General features: G+C 39.2%; 2 protein-coding genes and 2 long non-coding RNA genes across 11 annotated transcripts in view; 1 reads left to right on the top strand and 3 right to left on the bottom strand.

Moving 5' to 3' along the window:
* Positions 1–243: 243 nt before the first annotated feature.
* On the bottom strand, positions 244–2,184 carry LOC111260185 (uncharacterized). The gene is made up of 3 exons (XM_022832757.2): positions 2,044–2,184; positions 1,291–1,450; positions 244–828 (listed from the first exon to the last, which is right to left on the bottom strand). Exons 1-3 carry the CDS (start codon positions 2,111–2,113, stop codon positions 603–605), a joined length of 456 nt encoding a protein of 151 aa, XP_022688492.1. The 5' UTR covers positions 2,114–2,184; the 3' UTR covers positions 244–602.
* A 5,807-nt stretch (positions 2,185–7,991) lies between these two features.
* LOC147753534 (uncharacterized) lies at positions 7,992–10,093 on the bottom strand. Its single transcript, XR_015310939.1, has 2 exons — positions 9,636–10,093; positions 7,992–8,595 (listed from the first exon to the last, which is right to left on the bottom strand). It is a non-coding gene; the product is annotated as an uncharacterized LOC147753534 (long non-coding RNA).
* Positions 8,630–26,709, top strand: part of TrpA1 (Transient receptor potential cation channel A1) — a 26,605-nt gene continuing 8,525 nt past the window's right edge. The window contains exons 1-5 of the mRNA XM_086968198.1: positions 8,630–8,815; positions 13,517–13,700; positions 20,319–20,458; positions 21,535–21,660; positions 22,610–22,808. Coding sequence (XP_086824324.1) covers positions 8,651–8,815; positions 13,517–13,700; positions 20,319–20,458; positions 21,535–21,660; positions 22,610–22,808 — 814 coding nt within the window. The 5' untranslated portion in view covers positions 8,630–8,650. The remainder of the gene's footprint in view (positions 8,816–13,516; positions 13,701–20,318; positions 20,459–21,534; positions 21,661–22,609; positions 22,809–26,709) is intronic.
* Positions 11,964–19,603, bottom strand: LOC111260188 (uncharacterized). Of its 8 annotated transcripts, none has more exons than XR_002680159.2 (4): positions 19,369–19,603; positions 19,177–19,283; positions 15,384–15,509; positions 14,415–14,798 (listed from the first exon to the last, which is right to left on the bottom strand). It is a non-coding gene; the product is annotated as an uncharacterized LOC111260188 (long non-coding RNA). The 8 variants fall into 8 exon arrangements; XR_002680160.2 differs by having other exon boundaries at positions 19,443–19,603; XR_002680162.2 differs by having other exon boundaries at positions 19,460–19,603.

Below are 26,709 nucleotides of genomic sequence, written 5' to 3'. Positions count from 1 at the left end.
GCTATCGCGAGCCAGATAACATCGGGTTGCAGTGGTATCGTAAAGTTAACGACCACTATGAGAAAGTTTTCCGCAAATTCATGAGTTTAGAGAAGACGTCTCTGAGAACGACTTGTGATTTGGGCTCCCAATTAAAGCCGTGATCTAATGGTACGTTGAATAAACGCGTCCTTTACATGTAGCTCTTTCGGCGTATTCAAAGAATCATTCATATATACTTTCCATATTGATAAAGCTGATGACTAAGCAAGATATGACATCCCCGTTTATTAAAACTGTTCTATATAACAAACACATACGGTCATGGTTTGCCAAACGCATCTCCAGGCCACGTCTAACGAAAAACCAATATATATATAAGGTATAAAACACGTGGGTTCTATAAACGAGGCTTCTTAATCTAAAATAGCATTAGTTAGCTAATGAACTGATGAGGAAAATCAATAAAAAATTATCACTCCCACTTTTTAAAGAAATAACGTAACAATAATAATGAATAACGTGGAATTTAGTGATAACATTACACGGAAATTGTTTACTGTCTCATACATTCGATGGTCAAAGGTTTTCTGTTTCATTATACACTTCGAAATTCGGTGTTTTTAAAAGAAGCATCCCGCAGCTGTTTTAACTGCACTCCTCAAGGCCTTGTATAACTTCTGATAGTTGTAGTGGACGAGGTCTCTGGTGTCACAACCAAGTTTTTCTGCGCTCAATAGTACAGCCTTTTGCGTTCTTTGTGCGTCGCCACTGGCATCTCTGTTCAGGTTCTTCAGAACATTGGCATAGCATGAAAAGTTTGCGCCGCAACCTACCAACACTGTCGACCTAAAGGAAAAAAGCAGTAGGAAAATAATAGCTTACTAGCCTGAATCATGGAAATTTGTTCGCAAAACATTGGGAAAGGCTTCCGTATGGTCGTAATCACGCACACAACAATCGTTCGTTCATATCGCGTTATTTCCACAAGCCTTCAAAGTTGTTTGTTACTAGTACACAATGTTACAGCATGTTTGTAAGTAAACTCATCGTAGTTTTGCTTAACTGGTTACGGTGAGGTATAATCGTCTCTGTTGATAAGTTTTGATGCTGATAAAACGTAGTTCTAATAAGTTAGTGCGAAATAAACTCGAATATTTACAGTTGAGGACCACCAAAAACCCGGTACCATGCCGAAGAGCAAATGTCTAAGCGGAAAAACAACTCTGGGAGATAACTCATCATATCGCCTAACAAAACGGAAAAATTTAACTATTAGGCTCAATCAGACGATAAATTTGGGCAACTCACGTTCTATTGGCTCTCTCGCTAATAAGATTGAAAGTCCTCTCCATCATCGCTCGTATATACTGAGACTCTTGATTGTTCGGCACCTTTTGTAGGTCCTGGTTGAAGCTAGCGCTGACATTTTGAATAGCTGCGAGAAACGTGTCCCTTACGCATACAGGGCCTGAGGATCACCGAAAGTAGTCGTTTACTATTAAGTTAGTTTGCGATATCTCTAGCACTATCGAGATCTTAATTGAAACACGGTCAATATGAAACTTGTTCACAAATAGACAGAAATTTATGTTTATCCAGTGTTCACAATTGGCAGTCAGGTCATACCCCTTTAAACATTTTGTTCATATTTCATATTCATAATTAAATTTTGGGAACTGAGTAGGGATCAAGTAATCGAACAGAGCTTGTCAGGATCTACCAGTAAACGTTATGTTTTTGCCTTGTGCCACATAAACACGGGGCCGCAGAACAACATGTAAAAAAACCCCTTTAAGGATACCGAGTATCCCGCAGCATTAGCGTTTCCCACATGAGGTTGCCTCCGTATTCGCTTTAAAATATAAATTGGTAAATACAACCTTCAAAGGCACTTCCTACAATCAAATCAGATGGACAATCGTTTTCAAAGTTTTACATAGAGATAGTCTTGAAGCACACAAAATGCTTTGGTTTCGTTTGCAATAAGCCCTAGAATGCTAGGGGATTTCATCCCAAGAGAAAAGCAATATTAACTAGAAACAAGGATAAGGAAGATTTTACTTGGTGCCTGCTCATTCTGGGCCTGGCTAGCAGCGATGTACACAACAGTCAAGACGATGAAAGCGCGCATATTTCGAGAGGTACTTCTTCTAGTTGTTTAAAACAACGAAAGATACTCTATGACAGAATGGCGACGACATTTTATAGGGCGAAGAACGTTCCGCCTGCCGTCGCGGCGACAATGAACGGTGACCGTTAGTCACTTTCGGCATGCAGTAATCGAAAGCATTTTAAACTTGTGACAACAGCGAGCCAATGTGACAATGAAATTTCATCACAGAGTCCAACATCACGGCTAGTCGACAGCTTAGTCAGTAATCGCGATACAATGGTTTATTGTTATCTTTGCGTAGTAAAAAGGAGCTGAGATTGACTAAAAAATGCAACAGGGTTTAGCTCAACGTACACGAGCAATTGTAGTAGTAGTAGTAGTAGGAGTAGTAGTAGAAAGTTGTCATTGGTAGCATGTGGTCATCTTCTTAAAGCAAGGTACCACAAGTGTGTTGAACTTAAAAAACGTTCAATTCGAACGTTCGCGGGATTCGAATTGCACGTTCCATCTGTTCCTCTGTTTTAATCGAACTGCCAAGCCTCCAAACAGCTTTCATGAATACTCCTTTGGCATCCCTAGTCCTCATTACTTAACGGTAAAAGCATGCGTGTGTGCCCAATAGATCAGGCATAACATAGTCAGGATAGGCAAGCCTTTGTAGTAAGCCCCTGACAAATAAAAGGGAACAGGGTCTTTAGTTAGAAAGAGTGCGCGCGCCAACGTATCGAACAATAAACATTAATGTAACTACAACGTTCAAGGACATAGTACCTTGGAGAACTTCGCGTCAACTTTGCAAGGTGGGCGCTACTGCGTCAGCTTTAGAGGCGCCAGCATATTGGCGACTTCACGTATGAATGTCCACCCTTACATTTATCGTACCTATCCAAGCAGATCTAAAAGGCATTGATAAAACCTGATTTCGTTCGTACAAAAAAAGTTACTAACGTATCAGCATCGACAACGTGACGGCTAGATACGACCGGTCCAAAAACACGGCACCACCAAAGTGAAATCATTAGTCACGAAATTGATCTGTGCGGCTTATGACCGTACATATACAAATAATAGAAAAAACTTCGATTTCAGCAAAGATTTCGTCCTCTAAGCACTGATCACCTTAAGTATGCAACCTGGTAAACAATTATTTGTCAAACAGGAAGGCAAACAAGGCTTTCCGTAGTTCTTCAGCAGCACGCCTTGTCGGCATCATTTAGGGACACGCCCATATTATTTTCTATTTTTATTTTGAAAACAAGTATATAACATACGAACAAGGAACAAGACTATTATGATGAATATTTTGTGATCGTGCAATTACATTTAAACGAAAAACGTTTTTGTGCTTGAGTGCAAATATAGAGCATTTTTATATCACACGAACAAAATTGGTTAGCTTGAAATTGGTCATCATTCAGCTATCAGTCAGTCAATTTCAAGCTTAACTTCAAAATATACAACAAATGCAGTCATATCTGTTACGTTTCTGTGCAGCACTCTACTGTTTCGGTCGTTTACCGTTTAAAGTCCAATTCGATTTTACCTCCCCATTTACACCGTGTTTTAGATGAACCTTTAACTGCCTCTCTGAGGCAAAACGACGGTAGCGAAGAAAGCATGTGACGAAGCTCAAGGTAGGTTTCCACATGCAACCGCACTAGACTACAATAAAATCCATGGCAAACTTAGTCATCCAGCATATTAGAAAAGCGAAACTGGATAAATTAATTTTTCGATAAAACAATCAATAATCTGGGTTGTAGACGCATAGTCATATCATTCGGGGGTCGCGAGAAGTCACAAATCAAAATGATCCCATAGATTAAACTATATAACTCACAGAATAATGCGCTGACTGCTTCTGTTTTTTCCCTACTATTAACGTACCTTCTCTTTGCTCGTAACTTTGTTCGAATTTATTATACACAATATTAGGCAAAGTGTTTATTTTTATATTTTTGTAGCCTTTCGACCTTTCCTTCTTGCTATCCGTTTTACTTGTCAGTATGCCACGTACATCGGTCGATAAGCCGATGTGTTGTAATCAATAACACTGATAATAGTAGTTATATAGTGTTATTAATAAACTAAGAGGCAAACAGCTCAGACGCGCTTGCCCCGCCTTAGCGGTGTATTATATCTAACGTGACGCGCAAATAGCACAAATATTAAAACCTAGGTAATCAATTTGTTAGGTTTAGAAGGGTTTTCCCGCCCCCTTAGAGACTTCTGGTTGTTTTAGTCCAGGCAGCTAAAGCAACACGTGTGTCTTTTTCAAGCAACTGGAACTTGCAAAAATCACGCAATATCTCATTATTGGAGACAGTAACATCCTTCTCGTTCAAGCAGAACGCAAGGATCGTTGTGGTTCGATGCTAGACTTACATGCATTTAAAAGCCTTACTCAAGTATCAACAAGTGCAGACGTACTTATACTGATCTGCGGTGCCTATTTGCTGCCGTAGATGACCACTTGGTAGCAATTTCAATTCAACTCAGCTCGAGCTTGATGCAATAACTAAATTTAGCTACAGGTACAGAATCCGTACCTATGCTTCTCGATAACTAGTGGAATTGCAGGGGGTTTAAGTGGAGAATATATGCGAAAGTAGAGTAAAAAGAGACATAAATGGCAGGACCAGTAGTTGTATTTAGGTATGCTATTAGTTACAATGAAGGGATAACGGAAAAGGCTCTCGTGAAAAAGATAATTAATAACATAACTTCCGAATGAATTCAGTAATGAGATTTTTAAATGGACCATTAAGATAGCTCTACCCTATGAAGGAAGTTGGTGATCGGGTCCCTGGGGGAAAAATCGATATCGGAGACCAGGAGTGAGGAGAGTAGCAGGGACAGAAAGGGGGCAACGAGTGTACTCCAGAAGAATTGCTACTAATATGAAAATAACAAATGAGAACTTCACGGAGCGGTATTCAGTATAGTTGATGAAGGCGACAGAGTGTTTGCTACCCTGTATTGTGATATCGTTAGCAAAAGCATTGGTCAAGATGTAGGGATTTCAATTCTCTATAAACAGGACATTCTTGACGAGGAGAAGAAATAAGGTAGAACTTAGGACGGTACTTTGGCCAGTTATTTTTGGGTGTCGCGCAGAATTAAAAAAGCTCACGATTTTGATTTAGACGAATCCGTTTGTAATATAAATTGAAAAACATGAACAGGTAACGTCAGAAAATTTCATATAGGATATATTAGCCAACAGTAACAACTGGACAATGGAAAACTTTCGCGATGTCTAGGCATAATTTGATTACCCCATTGCCGCTGAGGACATGCATCTTGTCGTCATCGGAAACAGGTTAAAAAGCCGCTTTAAGGGTGCGAAAGCCCTCTCAAAAACCAAAGTTCATTAAAGGTTTTTGCAGAACAAGAGGTGGCTATGGATATGTAGGAGCTGGGATCAACTTAAGGACGTTTACTTTTATATAGGGGAGTAACAATAGCCAAGTTCTAATATGCTGACGAAATATATGCTATGTTTAGAGACTCTAGAGGAAACATAATAGTTTGGCTCCTTTATAATTGACTATTTTAATGGCTACCGCCGATTTTCAGGGTTAGAAATAGAACTATGACTGAAAAGAAGAAAGTAGAGTGGCAAAGGCGACCCGAAGATAGATGCGGGACTAAATTAGAGTATGTCTTGCCAAACTAAGGGGCCTACCACACGCCGTTGGGTTTAGCAGCTATTTTAACAGGGACTGTAAGGAAAGAAGGCTGTGTAGTAATTAGCATGAAGTCTGCTAAAAATATAAATTATGTGACACGGTCCAGACACGCAAAATTGTGTAGCTCAATGTTTTTCAGCAAACCTCAAAAGCCTCTGTTTGTTCTGAACTTCACACTTAATTTTATAAGTTCTCTAGAAAAAAACATAGATTTGACTCTATTGAGCCGATAACACGAACACGCGGTTCAATCAAATGCATTGAGTTACTATTGCACAACCTGTTTAGCTAAACCCTTCCCAAGTGGTGCTAAAAACAAAGATTTCCAAATCCGATCACTGAAGATAAAGACTCGAATTCGACTTCACCTTCACAAAATAGTAATGTGGACTCCAGATTCGACCAGCTGCCCGTCGAGCTATAAGCGTATATATTTTAATATTTTATTCAAAAGAACGACTAATCGTGCGTCTTACCCACGTAATTAGTTTTATAATGAGCAGGAGCAGCTATTCATATTACGTGTAATCATTCTCGTTTATAAGGATGGTCCAAAAATGAGCCATGCATTAAGCTACAGACCAATAAACGGTCCTTCAGTTTTCAATAAGATTGCAAAGAAGGTGGTTGCAAGAAAAAAGAGGAGAAAACACCTGGAGGACTGTAAGCGTAAGCGACCAATGGGTTCGGCTTTTAAAGATTTTATGCGCTCGAGTCCTCGTTTAATTCGTCGATGAGACTCACTTAGAAACCAAAAGCTAAACGATGATATGTGGCACTATTGGAAGAACTAATAGGCATCACCAATAGCATACGAACGAATGTATTATTTTCCATATGCGCATGTGGGTTTCACAGTTGATACCGCATCTCGTAGACCGTTCGCAGTTTGTTAACGTTAGCAGCACTCGTTTAGGTCTTTCGCTGTGGCCATAAAATAAAAATCCTGTATCGATCCTCTGCTTTAGGAATAACTTCGAAAGAATGTTTTAAGGCAAAGCTTCAGCATGTGTCAAGATGGCACAATTCTGAAATATGTCAGCGGCTACCGCACTCCCGTTATGGACAAAAGGCAATTTGACATAGGACGACTCCAAGCATGATGCTCATCAAACAATATAGTCATGAAGGTAGAGAAAACCCGAAGGATTTCCTTTCAGTTTGATTAAGTTAATTTTCTGGTAAGCCCATTAAGAGTTGAGAGAAAGGTCGTTGAATATTCAGCTAAACTAAAACTATTAGAAGTAGTACTTGATAATGACGTTAACGGCGCAGCTTACGTTAGTGCATTAACCCGTCGCCTGGCTGCACTCGACACATACACACGATTTGCCACCCCAAAAAATTTCTAGAAGCCATGTTATGACCCTCATTATACAGCCCTATGTTTTGTACGGGGCAGACCATGCACCATACATTGACTGCATTCGCACGAGCGAATCGAACGTTCTCGAGGACGCGCGTGCAAAACTTTTAGGACATCTAGCCGTACACAATAGGCGACGTACCATCGATGGTTAAATACGTCATTCTAGTAGAGGACTTTGAATACTATCATTCCAACACCTTGTTTGGACCTGGACCACGTGGATTCCATGTCGTTCATCGGACGTATCATTGTCGTAGGCCCTTCAGTATACGCATGGATAGAATACAAATCTTTGTAACTTTATATATTGTGTAAATACACTGGAAACATATGCTGCACTCTTTTCTCGTAGGCTAAATCGTTACATAAACAATGTTAGGATAGCATTCATATCATAGTAGGAATATTTTCTACGATACGGAACACAATTGACGGCAATAAATGCAAACATTCTTGGCCTACCCTCGACGCATCTTACAGCACCCGTTTATAAAACGGCATCCAGCGTAGCTAGAAGAATAAGCTTATTAATAACAAAGTGTTTATGATGTGGAACATATACGTGAATGACAAACCTCTTTCGGCTTCAAAAAATCGCTACTTTGCGTATACAATGTTTGACGTTAGAAGCTATCTGAGTGGGGGCATTACTCCATAATGACCAGCCTATAGAGGAAAAACCCACAATGGTAACTTCGCATTATTTTTCACAGTTCTATCTTTCAGCCGCCAGCATCTAAACCTCCGTTTTGACGTCTTTGAACCTCCAATGCAGCTCATTATTATTATTAGTATGAAAATCTGTTATTAGCAAACAAGGAAAAGGTACAAGCAATTGGCGTAACTCGAAGGACAAACATTTTTATTTTTAAAGGACAAAAAAATTAATGCAGGGCACAATTTAAATTACCCGCGTAGCTTCGGTCTTGCCTAGTCTATTTTTATATAACTTTCAAATTATTCCCATGTTGTTCAAAATATTAGATTTATTATTTACATATATTATCTGTTGATTTTCTAGATTTTAGACAAGCGGATTTGGATCTTTGTATAGGGAAAGCGTTCATATGTAGACACATTTGTTGTCGCCTAATAGCCCTATATTTCCAGCGTGTGTCGTTAGCCAACAAGAACCCGTAATTGCAAAGCTGAGATTTTGAGAGGGTGGCTATAATGATGAGGTCCTTAAGGTGTCTCGGTTCCAGGAGATGGTCGGCGTCCTCGCTTAGAGAGAAAGGGTAGACGCCTCCGTCAATCTTGCAGGTCAGCATTGCGTACGGTAGAGGCCGCAAGCTTTAGGACGTTTTAAGCAGTTGGTTAACAGGTGGCTGTTTGTTGCGCCGCTTCAAGTTCCGTGCGCCGAAGTGATCAAATAGGCAGTCTTAACTTTCGTGTCATTGGGAACACTATTTCTGTATTCTGTGGTGTTAATCTATTGCCTGCAAGATTGAGGAAGACGAGAAACTCGACGTTACTCGCCTCTCGTTAATTGGAATGAAGCGACGTCTCCTACGGGAAGTCTCATTTAGTTCACGGATATATCCTCCAAAAATTATTACCGGCCCCAAGGTATTACTTAATGTGGCCAAGATCCTGGAGCTCAAGAAGAGGTTTATACCCCACCCAATAGATCTTCGATGCTTTTATGAGCTAATTGAGGTATGCGTTAACAATTGGCAGAGAATTAAAGTAAAGATATAATTTACATGTTTTTCTCTGTAGAATTTACTGTCGCTTCGAAGATCTCAAGTGATATCCTCTACATTCAAATAGCCTACATAATACTTAAAAAATTGTTTACTTATAAAAGATTACACTTACAAAAATTTATATTTGTCCTATATGCCATAGCTACGTCAATGATATTTATCCTAAAAAGCAGTCGAGCAGGCGAGAAAGCATCGAGAAAAATTGAAGTAACCTTAGTCGAGCTAGAGACATTCTTATCTACGTGTAATCCAAAAGGCCGCGTTTTAGACCGATCGACTAATCTCCAGCTCACATGCTCAGGCTGTAGGCAGGTGGAGTCTCATGAGAACGTGTTATACCTGTTACCCTCATAAATCCTATTTGGAAGATCCGATCGCGAGGATAATCTGGAAAATATGTGATACTTGCAAAAGCATGGGTCACTCGTTTTCCTCGCTACCGAATTCTTGTTATAGTTCACAGTCGCTATTTTAGACATTTGTCATCATGCGAGCAAACAGCCAAGCTAAAAAAAATTGACTTTTCATCAAATTTGGCCAGGATACACCTGAGACGAAAAAAAATGTTACGATACTGCACTTTAAAGCTAAAGCGTGTTTCTGGGTTTTGCTAGCTCAATTCGCAATTAATAGAAAGCGGGCTTCTAGCTTTGGATTGATATTCCCGGACTACTGACCATAGTGAAAAGATTTTAAGCATTATCATTGAAAGCGTGTTGGATTAGAGCTCGTCATTATTCGTTTTACTATTGCCTGTTGTATTGAATCACCTGACTTGAGGTGGGTGCCTGAAAACAGGCTCTTCCCAGTTCAAAGATATGTCCTCACATTGCAACGGGGGCATTATACGTACAATCATATCTGCCAAGTCACTGCTTCAATTTCGTGGCAAAACGATTACCGCCAATAGAACCATTGGGAACAATGATTTATTCACTGCACCCTATCACTCCCTCACAAATGACCCTCGACCATAGAAACACCCTACATAATAGCTATGTATAGAGTCGACTTCAAACATAGGAATGAGCCGGGTAACTCGTTAAAAGTTTTTGGAAAAAACCGATTTAAAGCAAAAGTATCTTTTTGAGCAGTTACAGGCGAGACGTTTTAGCACGAAGAAGTACGAAACCGGTATGTGTCCAGTTGAAAAGGTCGCTACCCATGAACCTACACTGACATCAACAACTCTATTTGACGATTATTCCTAAATGTGTTTATTTTTACGTCCGGCAGTACCGTTACGTGTTCCATCAAACAGCTAGCTTTTTCTAGCTCGAAACGAGTTATGTCTACGACCATGTTCGAGCCTAGACTACCCCATCTGGCCCTAAGATTCGCTTGTCGATCATCCCAGTTCGCTTAAATATTACACCGTTAACAGCACACCATATAGAAAGTTTCGGTTGCGGAACAGTGACAACGTGATGCCACACGAAAATTGTCCTGCTCCTATCCAGCAAATTACATTGATCTAATAAGAGTCAACAAGGGTACAAATTGGTCTTACCCAACAATCTCGGGCTTCATCAGAGAAGCTGGGTTTGTCCATTATTATATCCTTTGTTTGTGCTAGACAAAAACTGACACTTACTAAATAACAGACACGAATAGTAGAATACGAAGCATTTCGACGTACTTATTGTTCTAGTACTAATTATAGCGCAGAAGAAATGCGCTGTGAAATAAATAAGTAAAAAAGTAACGCTGTGACCATAGCTACGAACTTGGCATTTGGCGCTTCTTAAAACTGATGAAATACTTTTTTGTTAATATAGGTCCTATTACACAACGCCAGCAGTGTGTGTTCGCTACCCGTTGCCTTACCTCTGCACCAGAAAATGGTCAGCAGCCTACCCGCAATTGAAGATATTTCAAAAGTGGCTCCCGAGTTTTGTTTGGACCAATGCTCTATAGGCAATAGCTTGAATTGAACTCGTTAACGAGTTTCGTGCATAACGTATTGTTCGTGGCACCTAAACGGCATTTCTATTAATCCTCCTACTGTTGCATAACAAATGTCCATTGAAATTTCAATTAAACGTTTCAACCGTGGCAAAACAGTTGCTTGAAATTGAAATAAACGCGTTGGTATCATCTGATGGAAAAGTGTAATTGTGCTTCCTAGACATTGCATTAGCTTCATAGATGTTGGGCAAATCTATGGTGCATATGTACAACGTTTCCGTGACAAATCATACAGACGAAAAAACATGACCAGTCCAATTACAGGGTAACTGAAATAAACAATAACAATCTTACAAACATCAATACCGTTCGTAATGTACTTCAATACATTTTATGTGAATTACATATTTAGAAAAGCTCTAATTCATGTGCCATGTAACAGCTAAGCACATTAACGGGGCAAAAGCTGTGTTTCAACAATAACACGCTAGTCAGTTATTTTGAAACAAAAACAGGGCCCCTTCCTACTCTTATATATCTGTTAGGCGATAGCCTGTAGGAAGCACAGATCAACTGGATCCTACCTGACCGAAATAAAGGGAGATCAGTTGTTTCGCTTGAGTGTTGCTCAGGACGTTGTCGAGAAGTTAATACGGGTAAAATTATGCAGAGTTCTAGTATTTATCAAGCAGCAGCTTGACAGAGCGAACAGATACCGCTAAGTAATTTTAAGAATACCTGAATGGGTGAACCTGCTTTAGGACTGTTGTATGTCATATTACTGGTATCATCAAACCGTTTGCAAATAAAGGAGTTATTTGCTTAACTAATCAATTCTGTATGTGTATATAGATATTATAGGAACGGGACGAAAAGCTATAGAGAGAAGCTGAAGAAAATTTCAACAGTCAGAAAACTGCAACAAAACTATCAAAAAAAAAAAAAAAGAATATCTATTTTTACGACGAATAGTTATACTACGACCATTTCCTGTTTTAATCCCATGATGCACCCCGATCTGAGAGAACGAAATCGCCGCCATTGCATCCTCGCCAATTTTTTTTTGCATTTAACACAAAAGTAAAAGTCTCCCATGATCTAACTTAATAAAATAGTGTTAGATTAGTCATAGTTATTCAGTAGCGAGAAGAGCTGAAGTTATTTGTCAGTGATACGTAATAATAAATCAATTATTTTTATAGGTTTTTAATGAACTCCTGTTGATTATTTATATAACAAAGGTAAAGCTCTGCGTGCTTCTCAACATTTGTCTACTTGCAGCATTTATTACCATACCTTATCTCGTGATCGATCGTAAAATACGTCGCATCAGCTATCGCCCTTTTTAAATGGCAACATGGGAATCATAAATAACGATATACAAAAATAATTGTGAATCCAATTTACATCTGGAGAATATCGCTCGGTTGCGCATTTTGCAATTCAGGCCGTAATGAAAGCGTCCTTGAAGTCCGCATTGCCACACTCTGTGCTGTCGATGTGCATAGGACTTCCTAAGAAAAAAACAAATACGCGAGAGAATTAATCGTTTACATTTCGGGCAAGGTCTCGTAATACTAAATGCCCCTGATTTGCGTTGCGACCATAGGCAGTACCAGGTTAGATCCGGGCCTATGCGGCTCTACTGCAAAAATCCATCTCGCTGCCGTTCGACGCCATTCTCTTATCCTGTGCTATCTCGCTCTAACAGGCGCAGCGTCTAATCTATCTCTCTGCGTCCACACAGATTTTTTACTGGTAGTAATTCTGAAAATTGTCTGTCGAGAACGCCGCACGTGCGTCAATCTATCACAGACTCGGAACCCGTTTCGCCGATCTAAACCCGTTTGCTGGAAATGCTATTTCACCACAGTCTCATAGCACATGTTCTAATGTAACAATGGAGTCCATGGTCGATCTGTATTTTGCTGAAAAAGCGTCGTAGTCATAATAGCTCGTTTTTTCGCTTCAGATCCTGAGCTATAGCTAAATACTCCGAGACCTTCAACCTTGCAAGTGCTTCCTTTGAAGTAATTATTTAATAATAATTATAGACCAATTATTAACAAGCCTCTTGTCAATGTTTTCACGAATTCTCCACTTGCGCTCTCAGTTTCAAGAAGCAAAAATTGAAAAACTGAATACTGATGTCAAACACCAAATTATGCGACTGATTTTTTATCAGTTCGCTAATCTCTGATACAATTTTGGTCAGAGATCGTAAATAATTATGTGATTTGCGAGACATGTAACTTAACGGGACGGTTCAGGTAGTTAGTAACACCGGGCTTTTGCCCGAATTAGTTCAGTATGCGACCGATCCAAGGGAATAACGTCGAGTGGCTCATCGCATCGGTTTTGAAGCTATTGGTGTCAATTGGCGGTGAACGAACTTACTACTACCATTTTAAAGTGAGGGTCTAAATATATGCAAAAAAAAAAGCCAACATTTAAATGAAATAAATAACTATTGTGAAGAAAGCTAGGGGAGCCAGCCTAATCTGTGAAGCATTTAATAAGGGAAAATGTAGGTAAATACATTCAGTCGTTTTTCATTAGCGTCATTTCGAAATTGCCCCCGACCAGATATTCGTCCTTATAGAAAGCGTGCTGTCAGTTAAATGCTAAACCTAACCTAGTATAATCAACAAGTGTCGAAAAAACAGAACATGACGGCTTTCGAGAGTTATCTAGCTAGTAAAATTATATTAAGTGTTATGTCTCGTTTTCGTTCACTATTTAGGCCGCTGAAAAAGGCAACATGGCCGAATTTCAGCGGCTGCTTGCAGCTGATGAGCGGCGACTACAGTTTCGGGATTCGCGTGGGAGACAGGCCATCCATCACGCTGCAGCACATAACCGAATCAACATTCTCGAGTTTATCCTCAACAGGCCTAACGTGGATCTCCGCCCATTAGATAATGAAGGTGGGTTCACTAAATCTTTACGTTTATATTAACCGTACAAAAGGCTTTTCTAACCATTTTTCCCCATGGTAGCGCAGTGGGTAAAGTGTTTATTTGCACACGGGGTAATCTAGTAGGTTCGAATGCAGGCACAGATACACTCTGCTTCGAGCTGGCAAGAGCCAGCGGTCTGAAACAATGCGTAGCGGAACTACCGAACGTGGAACAAAAACCATTTCTTAGCTTGGGGTAAAAAACGAATCACAGTGATCTTTATACATGCTGGACCATTAAACGTTCGGGATTAGCTTTAAAAATGTCGCTAAAAAGCTGCGATGCTATCTGGTTGTACCTTTAAGAGGTGATAATTTAAATATTTCAATATTTAAGTTTGCCTTCAGACCTGTTTTCAGTTTTTGATGTCAGATCACTATGCAGCTTGATTTGAATTGCGTGTCCTCAATTTATTCAAGCAGATTTCCAGGAGGATATAGCCTGACTATTTGAGACTCTATATACTTCATTTAAGAGCTTTGTTTTTTAGTGCGCTTTCTGAAATTATGTTAAGGTAAGTTATATATATATATATATATATATATATATATAATGTGTTGTATATTCAAGAAGTGATGCAACACAGTGTAAAAGTTTAATGGTCTCAAAAGTAATTTTTTCTCTCTCTTTTCTTAGTAAATGCGTTTTTATATCATGTTTCATAGCAAACAGAAACAAATGTCGTGGTTCGAGGTTGGTTTTATTTCCACACGAACGCTTATTTCAGCCATTGAACAGGATTTTCTTTAATTCCACAGATTGCCATTTACTCAAACTTGAGATGTTAGTAACGCGCATTTCTATAATGCGCGGAAATCAGTGAAATAACCTTAATAAACAATAAGCTGTAAAATGAGGTATGGAGTAAGCTCTGGACGATTCTTCCAAGATTTGCTTGTTTAATGCTTAAAATCGTGCTATATAAGAGGTACGCGCACTGTTCCTATCAATCCTATCATCACTATTATTTGTATATATCAACTCGCTATGTAACTATATTAGGGCATTGTGTGCTTATAGCGCATCAGCCATCAAAGTGGTAGTACGTTCTGCGTCACACTGGGCCTAAAAAGATTACAAAAAAGAAAAATTATCTTAGATAGTAAACATGATGCTATACTAAAAGCATGCATTCTCGGTTGCTAACAAGTGATTCAAGAAGTGTTTATTCTATCTTTAATAACTTGCAACGAACTAGATCCTGGGAATTGCGCATAAGGGAACCACGTAATTGCACGCATAAACAATGGTACTTGGTATTTATAGTGCAGTGGCCGAACGGCCTTGCCTTAAGGACAAAAATTTGAGCCACTTTGTTAGCAACGCCTAGCTATATCGGTTTGCGATGTTTCCAGCTAGTCTAAATATTCATTTGACCTGTCCTGTTTTAGTATATTTTGCGCTAGCGGGAAAGGTACATCATCAAGGAGAAGTATACAAGTTAGAGACGTTCAGGCTAGGGGCAAGCTAAACAAGGTCGAGGAAACAGTAATACGATCTTATAAAATGCTTCATATTCTAGAAAACGAAGCACAAAACTTATCTAGATAGATAATTAAAATTGAAAGAGCAGGCACGTATTAGAACATCAGGTAGCCTCACCTGGTTTGGACTGGCCTAAGGGCACAACAGGAAACAGTGAATACTTACTTCAGGGGTAGCCTAGGTTGAAGCAGCTGTCCAATCAGAGACATACGACATCGCTCGCAGGTTTTGCTCCCAGATCACACGTGACATGGTGGGTACAATATGAACTGAGGTGCCTGCTCCATCAGCCTTTGGCAACATCAAATGCATTCATATATCATCACAAAGCAACGTGTCGTTTCAAGGCATGTTCGTACGCTTTGTCCATTGGTTACTAAATTAATTCGCCGAACGGCAAACAATAGCGGTTTCACGATATTTTTGAAAGGGCAGGAAAGTTCAAAGTTGTCAAATGTCGAATACTGGGTCGTATTCGACATTTGACAACGCTAAGCGCACGGATGAATTGATAAAAATAGAGCAATACACAATGCGCTAACAACTACAATACAAGATAGGCTGCATTGCGTCAATTACGTGCTTACAGTTTTCGAAAAGCTTCCTGATAGCACTCGGGAACTTCACCGAAAAATAAGTACGATAGCAACCAAAGTAATTAGAGGGACAATGAACTACGCGGAAAGTCCGAAATGGAAAGTCGGGTAGAGACCGTATTTTATGTTTTCTTGTGATTTTTTTTTTTCCGAGAAAAACCCTTAACTAGTGAAATAGTGAAGAATAATTATAACAAAATATCGCGAAGTAATTTCTTGTATATATATTTATATACAGCTAACAACAACAATATATATATATATATATATTGTTGTTGAGAGAGATGTTTCGTCTGCTAAAAGAAAAAGGCACTGCCATTGTGAGAAGTGCTACCTATTAAATTTTATAAAATGTTTTCTTCTTCAAAATTAACGCTATAGAGAAATAGCGTAATCATACACTGTATTTTCTATAGATATGTTGCTATTAGATACTGAAATTGCGTATCATGGGTTCAAAAAAAGACAGCAATGTGCAAACAGAGGCCCGATGGTATCAAACCCTCGATGAATACCACTATGTAAATTCAGATCACGTGAGTCAACAAAATCAAGTGAGCAGCTTTACGCCTTAATCGCTAATTGTATTTCTGCATAAGGAAAACGTGAACAAAAATTGAAAATGTCTTTTGTTGTTTTGTTTTTTTTATGGCGATATATTGAAACTGTATTTGTGCTGTCTACAAACTTTCTTTCGTCGTCAAAAACGGTGGCAATTTATTTTTGAATTTTATGATCATCATAGCGATCTCGCTACCTTTGGTTATCATGTGGGTGAAGTTTGGTAAAAATGGGTAAAGACGAATTCTGCGTGTGGCACCGCCTCCATCACCCACAGACCTATGACACAAACGAACCAAGCAATGGATTTTTACGTCTCTTACGAATACCACTTAGAAGCCAGTAGATATTCGATTCTGCAAGGCAAAGGACTTCTCATGGTGTCACGAAAGGTCTCCGCCTGATTGATGTCCGTGCGGCAAATTCGCCACTAGATTCGATAGCTAGAATGGGAAAAGTTGAACATCCCTTAAGGTCTTTGTGAGCTTCACTTTGAAGAAGATAGGCAGAAACGATAAAAGAACTCTTTTCCAGTGTACACAATCTAACGAAGCTAAAAGTATCGTAACTACATCTCGAACATTACACATTAAAATACAGATAAATATTATAATGCTGATTGCTATTTATGGAAAATATTATGACGCAACACTAAGCCAATGCTAGTCTCTAATGCAGGTAACATTTATAATAAATGTTTACGTCTTACATTGGCATTAAGCAGTAAGCGGCTGACCACTCCCAATGCAAGACAAAGTGTGTATAAACCCGACATTAAATCCAAATCATCTTGTGTGTTCCTAGGTTGAAAAGGCAAAAACCTTACCACGGTACCGTTATGGGGTGGACAATGTAGACATTGGGCTTATTTTTTTACATGTATTTATGGCTTTGACTGCCGACCTATCCGCAGATGCCCAATCACCTAGTAAACCTCAGCTATTACACATACCAAATTTCGCATTCTCTAATACGTAAGCACCCCAATTTGATGGGATTTCTAGCCAACTGTCTTTGCACAGTTAGCATGATATATGACAAAATGAATAAGAGAAACCTTGTTACGTAATTTGACATGACCGTAAGGGCTCTGCACAAAACAGCATATCTATATAATTTAATATGTTAACGTTATTATAAGTTCAGTTTTTATTTTCTAATAGTAATAACAGTGATAAATAACGCCATGTTTCTTAATTGCTGATGTTTCCCTCATTAATAGTAATTTTTGCCAATGCTGAGGATTTGAATCAGTGTGGCATCATTTACTGTAGTCATCAGCTACCCAACTCTTAAAGCTGCTCCTAATACCAACACATGGAAAACTTTACTCTCTATTCGAGCACATGGCTCCTAATCCCATCGTTACATGTAAATCATATAACTGCTATCGTTTCGACCTCGTACAGTCCGTATCTGAGTCGCAGTTAATCGAGAGTTATTATATTTTACAATATTCAATCCCTTGACAAACGCGGCAAAGTATAGAAGATCATTAAGCTCTTAATAACAGTATTGAACTGGTCTGTAGACTCAAGTCACCCGCCAGCGTTTGTTTACGCTATAGAAAAACAGGTGCTAAAAATTGAAGCAAGCATGAAGCAGCGGCTAGAAGGCCATCCTACTCTTCTTTGCATCTACCCTTATTGTTCGCCTCCAAAAAGGCAAAATGGGATACAAACGTTATCGCTGTAAAAAACGGCCAAAAACGATAACAGGTCACGATGGCATGTTCGTTGCAATCTTATGCACGATTAACCCTAATAAAAAAGCTGCAATAGCAGGACAGTTATCAGATTTTGTACGTTGAACGTTGCAGTAGTCTACATCAACATGCGCGTGCGCCTCAATTGCACGTGGAGCACTAACTAGGGACTCATACATGTAACGTTTTGAAAACTGCGTTCATTGCTTTTCGCTGTTAGACCTAATTAAGACATAGAACTACATATCACTTGGGAAACATAGTGAAGCCATATGCTGACGTCATCCTTCGAAAAGCGTTTTCGAAACCATTTTTATGTTACACCTGTACTTATGTTCTCATTTCCTTTCAGCCACAAATGGCTGGCATCTTACAGGTCAATACGCGTTCCTGCCTATTTGTTTTTTTATGCCTTTTACCTAATACCGGAAATCGGCTCGTTTACACTGTCTCCTATTGATTTTTGAAAGCGCAAAGTACTGATATGATTTGGTCACAGCTTTTACACTCCGCCACCTGCGAGCCCTTTAGCTTGTGAAGCATCTAAAGATATAATCATGCTTCAGGCTAAAGTTATCCTTGAAAAACATGTTTGTCCTTATAAAGCTATGTGAGCTAAGTAAGAATTTAACCCGGAAAATTGTATAACACAATGTTGATAAATAATGTATTGGCTATAAAATCAATGAAATTAAAAAAAAAACACTCGATATGTATTGTTTATCTGCAGCAAGCAAATCATCTGCGAACTTTCGCCTATGGTAGACTGGGAAATTCAGCCAGACGCCAGCGGAAAGGCAACCTTACAAATGACAATAACGGAAAGAGATTAATAAAAATGTTATTTTCACTATATTCGATCTGTGCCTGGCGGACGTGTCAGGGCCTTTTCTAACTGACCTCCACCGACTTCGACCTTTCGGACAACGAATTGTATGCAACATTTATTCACCGGTAAATCTTAATAAAATTACATAAGGAGTATAATTTGTGTACGTGGCCATAGTAAAATTGAGAGAACATTATTAAATCGCATAACTCTTCCATTTATCATTCTAGACGCATGTAAGCAAGCCTTCGAACGTTAAGTGCCTACCGTTATATCTGTCGTTGATAGAAGTCAAGTATCTTTCTTAGTATGGGATCGCCTGATTGATTAGCAGCAGTAGCTGATCCTTACTGGGAGCGCTTGTCTGAAAACAGCTAACGCATCAAAACGATCCAGAATTAATCATTATGTTAAATAGAAGCAGACGTCAAAAAAAAGCTGGGGTTGATGTCAACACACATGAGAATGCAAGCAGCTAGAAGCATTCTACGCAGATTGTAAAGAATCAACTTTTGATTCTTGAGGCCTCGTACTTGAGGCTCTGGAGGACCTTCAGCAGCTAACGCTCTCTGTTAATCCGAAATCTCCATCCGTTTCTTTATGAGCTTTCAGTCAAATTGAGCCCATTGCTAACATGGCGAATTATTCGTTGTCAATGGCTACTGTGGACGGGACAGTTTCGCTGTTTCGAACCTCGTTAACCAACTTCCCGCTAAAATAGCGGTACCGAATTCCGTCACAGAACAAAAGACGGCTGGACTGGCAGTAATTTTTTTTTTCTAAATTAATACCTTTTTATTCGGAAGTTCAATTGACCAGTGACTTATAATTTTTGCACGATATGCGTCACTTTTCCTACTAAGATTATACTGCTGTTATAATCATTGAAAATTTTAACTAATTCATAAATGAAATCTATTTTCTCTGTAAATACGGTGGCTTGTCTTTACATTTTGAATGATCTTAACGGTCCTAAAATCGCTAGTAGCCGACATAAACGCCAGTAGGTTATTGTTGACCACAATAAGTCAGCTAACTCCGAATAGACCGCAAGACAGGGGATATGCGCCGTATCAATCGACAATGGCTGCGTAAAGCTGGAAGAATACATTATCAGAAGAACAGGTCCTGGCTTTTAATTTGGAAGAAGGTGGCCTTTTCGAACTCCCTTTTTGCCTATAGCTTCCCTTCTCTTTCGGGACGATCTTTCACTGCGAGAGATCACCCCTATATTCTTTTCCTATTTCTATGGCTGCTCAGTTTGCTCAAAGATATTCTACATTTGTGCTAAATATGACAGTTTTCTTCCTGGTAATTGATACTGCCATAATGTATTGTGTCGGTTTTGTGGGAAGTCATGCTGAAGTTCAGTGCATGGATGTCTGATCTCACTCGTTGCGTATTTACAGGCAACACGCCGCTTCATTCGGCCTGTATAAACGGGGCAGCTCAAGCCATTGCATTTTTCATCAACAACGATCCTGAACAGCTGCAATGCTTCAACAAAGAGCATCAGAGCCCGCTGCATGTCGCCACGCAGCTAAACAAAGTTAGTACACCCAAATTGATTAGGAGTACCCATTTGACAAGAGCTTGAGGCGCGCGCCTTAAGGACTGACAGTCCCGAATTAACAAAACAGTTAAAGAAGAAGTAGATCACTTTCAGAGCTACCATGCTAAGTCTCATCTGAGTATTCTTCAGATCGCGAACATTTGAAGCACTTCGTAAAACTTTCCAAAGCGAAGTTCGTAGAACATCTGAAAGTGGGTTAAAAAAATATTTGTAACTCAACTGCTACAGAAGCGGGACCGGAAATGTATTACGCGACTCTTTGCTATTTTCCGAACCGATAACAGCTGGTAATGTAACAGTAAAGTATTGATTCGGACGCAATAATTTAGTCAATACCAAGTGCCTATATAGCCTTGCTCATACAATATCTGCTTTGTTATTTGGCTCTAAATTAAGCTATTACAAATGCATAGCTTTAACAACAACGTTCCTCTTTTATTTTGACACTTCAGGTCAAGTAGCTAGGTGAGTTCGGTAAAATAATGGAGCTAGCTCACAGGTTATATCCACTAATTTCTAGAAACCTAACATACAGGTACCGCTTGTCTAGACATAACAGGATGTGCACGATGAAGGGCCGAATGCTGATTATGTATTTACGCATTTACCTAGATTATAGGTACTGAGGAAAAGGCTATAAATTTAAAGGTTTCTTCGAGATCTTATATGGATGATCGAAGTGTAGGACTGAAATTTCACAAATAGTTAAAAATCAGTTAGGTCAGTTTGTATGGATAGGATAATGCTACTGTTTTTCTAGAAGATAACATTGACGAAAGGACATCTTACCACTTTTGTTGTTTACTCATTATGTTAACAAGTCCTTTTAAACACGTATATAAAGCTTGCCGTGTACTTAGAATCACCTTGAGAAACCTTGAGCCAAACGCACCCCCCCAATTCAACTCTGTTTTTGCTTATCGATACCGTGTCTGGCTACATATATAAATACAGGCTCCAATGATCGCTCACCCCTCTCGAAGCTTTCGTACATTTGCATACAACGTAGTTACGATACGAAAACTAAATCATTTCCTCTCTTTTAAATACAGGTAGCTTCCCTCAAAGCGCTTTGCAATTTTAAGGATAAGATCGACGTTGAACAGAGGAGTAAGCACGGAAGAACGGCACTACATATCGCGTGCATCTCGGATAATGCTGAAGCAGCACTCGTACTCGTAAGTTACCGTGGAAATCGGAAACAATTTCATTCGGTCAGCACACACATATAATCCTTAATTCCGCATTAGGTGTTTTCTCATTTACTATGAATAGATTGACTTTAATAACAGAATAAGTAGGCCATTATGTGGCTTGCCCTTTAGATCGCACACATTTCAGACGTATTTGATCAATAAAGCCTGGCTCAACTCAAATAGTCTATCATCGACAGGAGAAGAATCGTCCTACGTACGTAACTGGTGGTATTATTAAACTACTGATCTCATTAATAATAAATTACAAATAGAACTTTACGCATAACCATGGTTATGCAGCTAAGCTGGAAAGGGCGTAATATGTTCCGAGTCGATCTATGGGCTTTGTGAAGACTTGTTCCAACGGCTTTTGGTTCGTTCTAAGTAGAATAATCTCCATATGTATCTTCATCATGTCTAATGGTGAAACTTAGTGAGTTTGCATGGCCTAAAGCGGTCCGAATAATCGTGAGAACGCATAAACACTGGGTAATAGGATCACAAGTCCGATGGAGAATAAGGGCTGACTCTTCTTTGTACACACTGTGTGCAGCAGTTAATTACATAATATAGATCCTGGTCAGTATATACAGTAAAATTCATGCTACCACCATATTCATTCATGGGAATTAATACTTATCATTATAGAATTCAAATGTAATAAAGTTTTCCAGAGCAGAATCATTGATTCCTTTCGGAGAAGGATCTTTTTTGATAATTTCTCCTTTCAAAAAAATACATCTGCGTCTTCAATGAAACGTCATATAGAATGCTTTTTTCTCCATCATGGAAAAGCTGACAAATAACCAGTAGTCACATATGACCATTGTTTCTCTACAAATAGTATTACTTGCATTATTATCACTACTCCCGTTGTTGGGCATACGTTTTGTAAAGTAAGTAATTCAGGGTTTGTCTTCACCATGAGCAGTTGCGTGACTTCGCGGCGTCGCCGAAAACCACTTGCGACAATGGCTTCTACCCTATACATGAGGCGGCGAAAAACGCGTCCGCCAACGCAATGCGAGTTCTACTGGAGTTCTGCGAGTCGATTGGGATCCCCCGAGCGGACATGATGAAGCTTTTCGATGCCGATGGCAATGTTCCCCTACACTCAGCGGTACACGCAGGTATGTCATACTACGATCATTTATCATTTAATCTAATAGTTGAAGGTTAGATATCATATTAGAGAAGTAATATCTTTCAAAATGTATGTTTGTGCCCCGCTCCATTGCCTAACTTTTCGCCGCGTCCTGCACGAAAATTGGGCGTGTCAGCCTTGGACTTCTCCTCTTTATCGAGGCCTGTCACTACTCTCCATTTGTATATTAATTACGCTACTTCACTAATCGTTAGTCCGGGTGGGTTGAGAGCCATGTTAAAGCAAAATATATATATATAACAAATGTGATGATGCAGCGTTATACGAGATACTATACGACGAAGAGCCAGCCCTTCACAAACTGCAGGGGAATCATACAGCGTCCATTAGAAAAATGTGTACTGCACTCAGAAGTCAGCGGAACTGAATACAGCTTAATTAGGATCTAGATTGTTATTGCTTCGGGGTGTTATTGTAAAATCGTTATTCCAACTTGGCCTCCTACGAGTATAGGTATGGCCACACAAATCGTGCCACATATATGAGATGAGAAGGTTTTCTCATTAGGTCCTTTTAGGACTGCGACAAAAGTCAGCAAATGATTACCATTTCATTTACGAACACGTTTTAGTGGTCATGATCCTAACAATCCGACTCTATATTGTAGCAAACATCTTATCTAACACGTCGTAGTATGCTGTTAAGGGTTAAGGATCATGCTATAAACTTATGCTCAGATTTGAAGAACAGCCCAAATAATATGATGCTTAGATCTACCACACCGAGAAATACGTTTTGCAGAAGATAAATTGCCTGCATAGATTGCAAAAGCACTGCTAAATCTAGTTCCTATTATTATAGCTAGAAGTGAGAGCATCTCTCCTTGTGTCACAGACAGAGGGTACTTGATAATTCTGTCTGTAGTGAAGTGTTTATTATCCTCTTAGCAACATGTTCTGGTCTTCATCCGCTGCTCCTCAAATGAAATTTTATCCGAAGATTATGCCAATATCATGTCAGCTCGATTATGTCTAAGGCCTGTGAAAAAAAATGTTTGCGTTATAGCTTTGTCATTGTCAATCCGAAGTGTTGAATATCTAGTAATCGGTAGTTAAATTAATTAATGGTAAAGATTTTACGGACGTAAATAAACTTCAGAGATTTTTGGCTCCTGTTCACCAATTCATAAGATACAAGGGAAAATGTGGGTTGGCTTGATGACAATAGTTGGGTAAACTTAACGGAACACAAAGTGACAGGGTGTTAAGAAAATTTGGGCGACATTGACTAAATATTCGCTATAGTTTTGCCTTCTCAGGGTTCGTTAAAGTTATTTCACTTCAATTTACCCCCAAACACGGGGGGGGGGGGGCGGTCGATTTTGTGGAACTGACTACTTGAGTGTTGTACGCCGATTTTGCGTTGCTTTATTCGTAGAACAAGCTAGCTCCATCTACCTCTAGGTGAAACAAAGGACAATTAATATATATGTGCGTATATATATCTTGCTATACTATCGGCACATGATCCACGACAAGAGTAGCTTTTGTCAGTCCAGATCGACATGTGGATTAACAACTGCGTTCCGATTAGTGTGTCCAATGTACAGCTGTTTATTTCTCTATTCAGACAGATATGCTTACATATCACTAGATAAATTCTAAATAAATCTTTTGTAATGGCGAATATGTCTATCGGAACTCGTGCTTCAGTGATATTATATAACGATGTTTAGGGAATGGTTTCGAATGAATCGCTCAATATCGTAAGTAGGTCGAGGTACCGCACCCGTACCTAACGCGTTTAGTATGAAGTCATTCTCAATAACTAGTGGAGTCGCAGCAGTTTAAGGAGAGAACATACGTAGAAGTAGAGTAAAAAGAGACATAATAATAGCAAGACTAGTAATAACACTATTAAAAAAAAGTATAGGATGGGTAGATTTACGTTTGGGTAAGCTAGTCAGTTACAATAAAGGGGCAATGAAAGACATTTTTTGGGAAGACAATTAATAACATAGCTTTTAAATGAACGGAGTGATGAGATTTTTACGAAGTAATTGGATTGAGAGCTCGATCTTTGAGGTTGGGATCGGGGCTTCTGTGGAGCAATCAATAACAGAGATCAGGGGTGAGGAGAGTACCTGATGCATGAGAACGGAGGAGGAGCTAAATGACCAAACCTAGTAGGCTAGTGCCGTAAGAGATTGACTAGTAGGCTAAGAGGCAGAACCAAGGTTTGTCGAGAAAAACATAAGAAAACAATAAGAAGAGACAGAGGAGGCACAACAAGGGCATTTATGAGATTTGAAATTGCCTTATTTTACAGCTGCGACCTGTTCTCATAAAAACACACCGTAAAAAATAAGAGGGACAAACAGGGATTAGTAAAGATTTTTGGAGGTCGCTCAAGGAACATGAGGTAAGGGGGTGGAGATAACACGGGGTTATCTAGGCGAAAGACCATTAACATGAGATGGCTAAAAGGAATAGTTCTATAATAGAAAACCGAAAAGCGGGGCGGGAAATGAGGAATCAACGGTGAGAGTAGCAGAAACAGAAAGGGGGCAACGAGGGTGCTTGAAAAAAAAACTCCTACTAATATGGAACTTTAGAGAGCGATATCAAGTCTAGCCTATGAATAAGAGTTAAGTAGAGCTATGCTATTGGTGGCAGAGTATGAGTATTGTGATGTTATCAGCAATAGGTTTGGTCAAGCTGTAGGGACTTCAGTTCCCTATAAAGAGGAGATTGTTAATGTGGAGAATAGGTAGTGTAGGACTTAGGATGGTACTTTGGCCAGTTATTTTTAAGCGTTGCGCAGAATAAAAAAGCTCCCACGATTCTTATTTAGATCTGTTTGTTATAAAACTCGAGAAATATGACCAGGAGACGTCAGAAGATCCTATATAAGATGATAGTAGAGTAGCAACAACATAATCTAGTTTAAAGTTTTAGTCACATCGACAAATCTGCATTGAGACGTCATTGAGGGCGGTCCTCGCAAGCAAAGCTCTTCCGAAAGTTTAAATGGTGGAGAGATAGGACAAGAGTTAGACAGAAAAGTTGGAGTTTAAGTTGAATGGGTATACATCATTCAAGGATCTTTGCAAGAGAAGAAGTCGGTAGACATTGGGATGGTCCTTAAGAATTTTTCTTCTATAGAAGAAAGTAGCTATAACCGGTTCAAAAGAGGCCAGCAATGACCAGGTCGGCAGGGAAATAGTATACGAATATGTAGGAAACTGTCAGAAGACATGTTAAGTTTTAAGAGTCAAAATAATAGTGTGGCTCCCTTGTAACGTCGATTTGCAGAGTTAGGGATAGAACTCTGAGTGAGAGGATAAAGGTAGAGCAGCGAAGACGGCCGGAAGTTCGTTACGCACGTTGATGGTTCAATCAACGTGGGTTAATATTTTGCGATATTAAAGATAATATCACCAAATATATTCGTTTCGCGATATTTATCTAGGATATAATCTGGCCGTTTGAGGCGGAAAAAGAAAAAATACACGTGATTTTGAAAGTATACATTAAGAAAGCTTGCTTTGTCCTAGTAGATAGCAGAAGTTACATCCTTAGTTATAGTTATTTCGGTTTGCGAAATCTGTAATAGCGAGAAAGAAATCTAGCTAGGCATCTTAATTTTATGTAAAAAGTTAGACCTAACACGTCACAATAATTTATGCTGTTGTTCGAGAATCATGTGGAAAGCCATCTTCTACACTGCACGTGTAACTGTATTTGTACAGTAAAAGTTCAGCAACTTCCAAGTTTCATGCTACTCTTAGCAGTCTGCCCTTGTTTCTAAACCAAGTTTATTTAAATACATTTTGATTGCCGCAGATGGCAAATATACTTTTCCATTAAAAAACATAATGGTTTCTTCACTTAAATGTCGGTTATAACCGCCTCAGCTCTGACAAG

The sequence above is a fragment of the Varroa jacobsoni genome, unplaced genomic scaffold (genome assembly GCF_002532875.2).
Source record: "Varroa jacobsoni isolate VJ856 unplaced genomic scaffold, vjacob_1.0 scaffold_408, whole genome shotgun sequence".
Classification (NCBI taxonomy): domain Eukaryota; kingdom Metazoa; phylum Arthropoda; class Arachnida; order Mesostigmata; family Varroidae; genus Varroa; species Varroa jacobsoni.
Note: the sequence above shows the minus strand (reverse complement) of the source record. Positions and strands in the feature narration are given on the sequence as shown.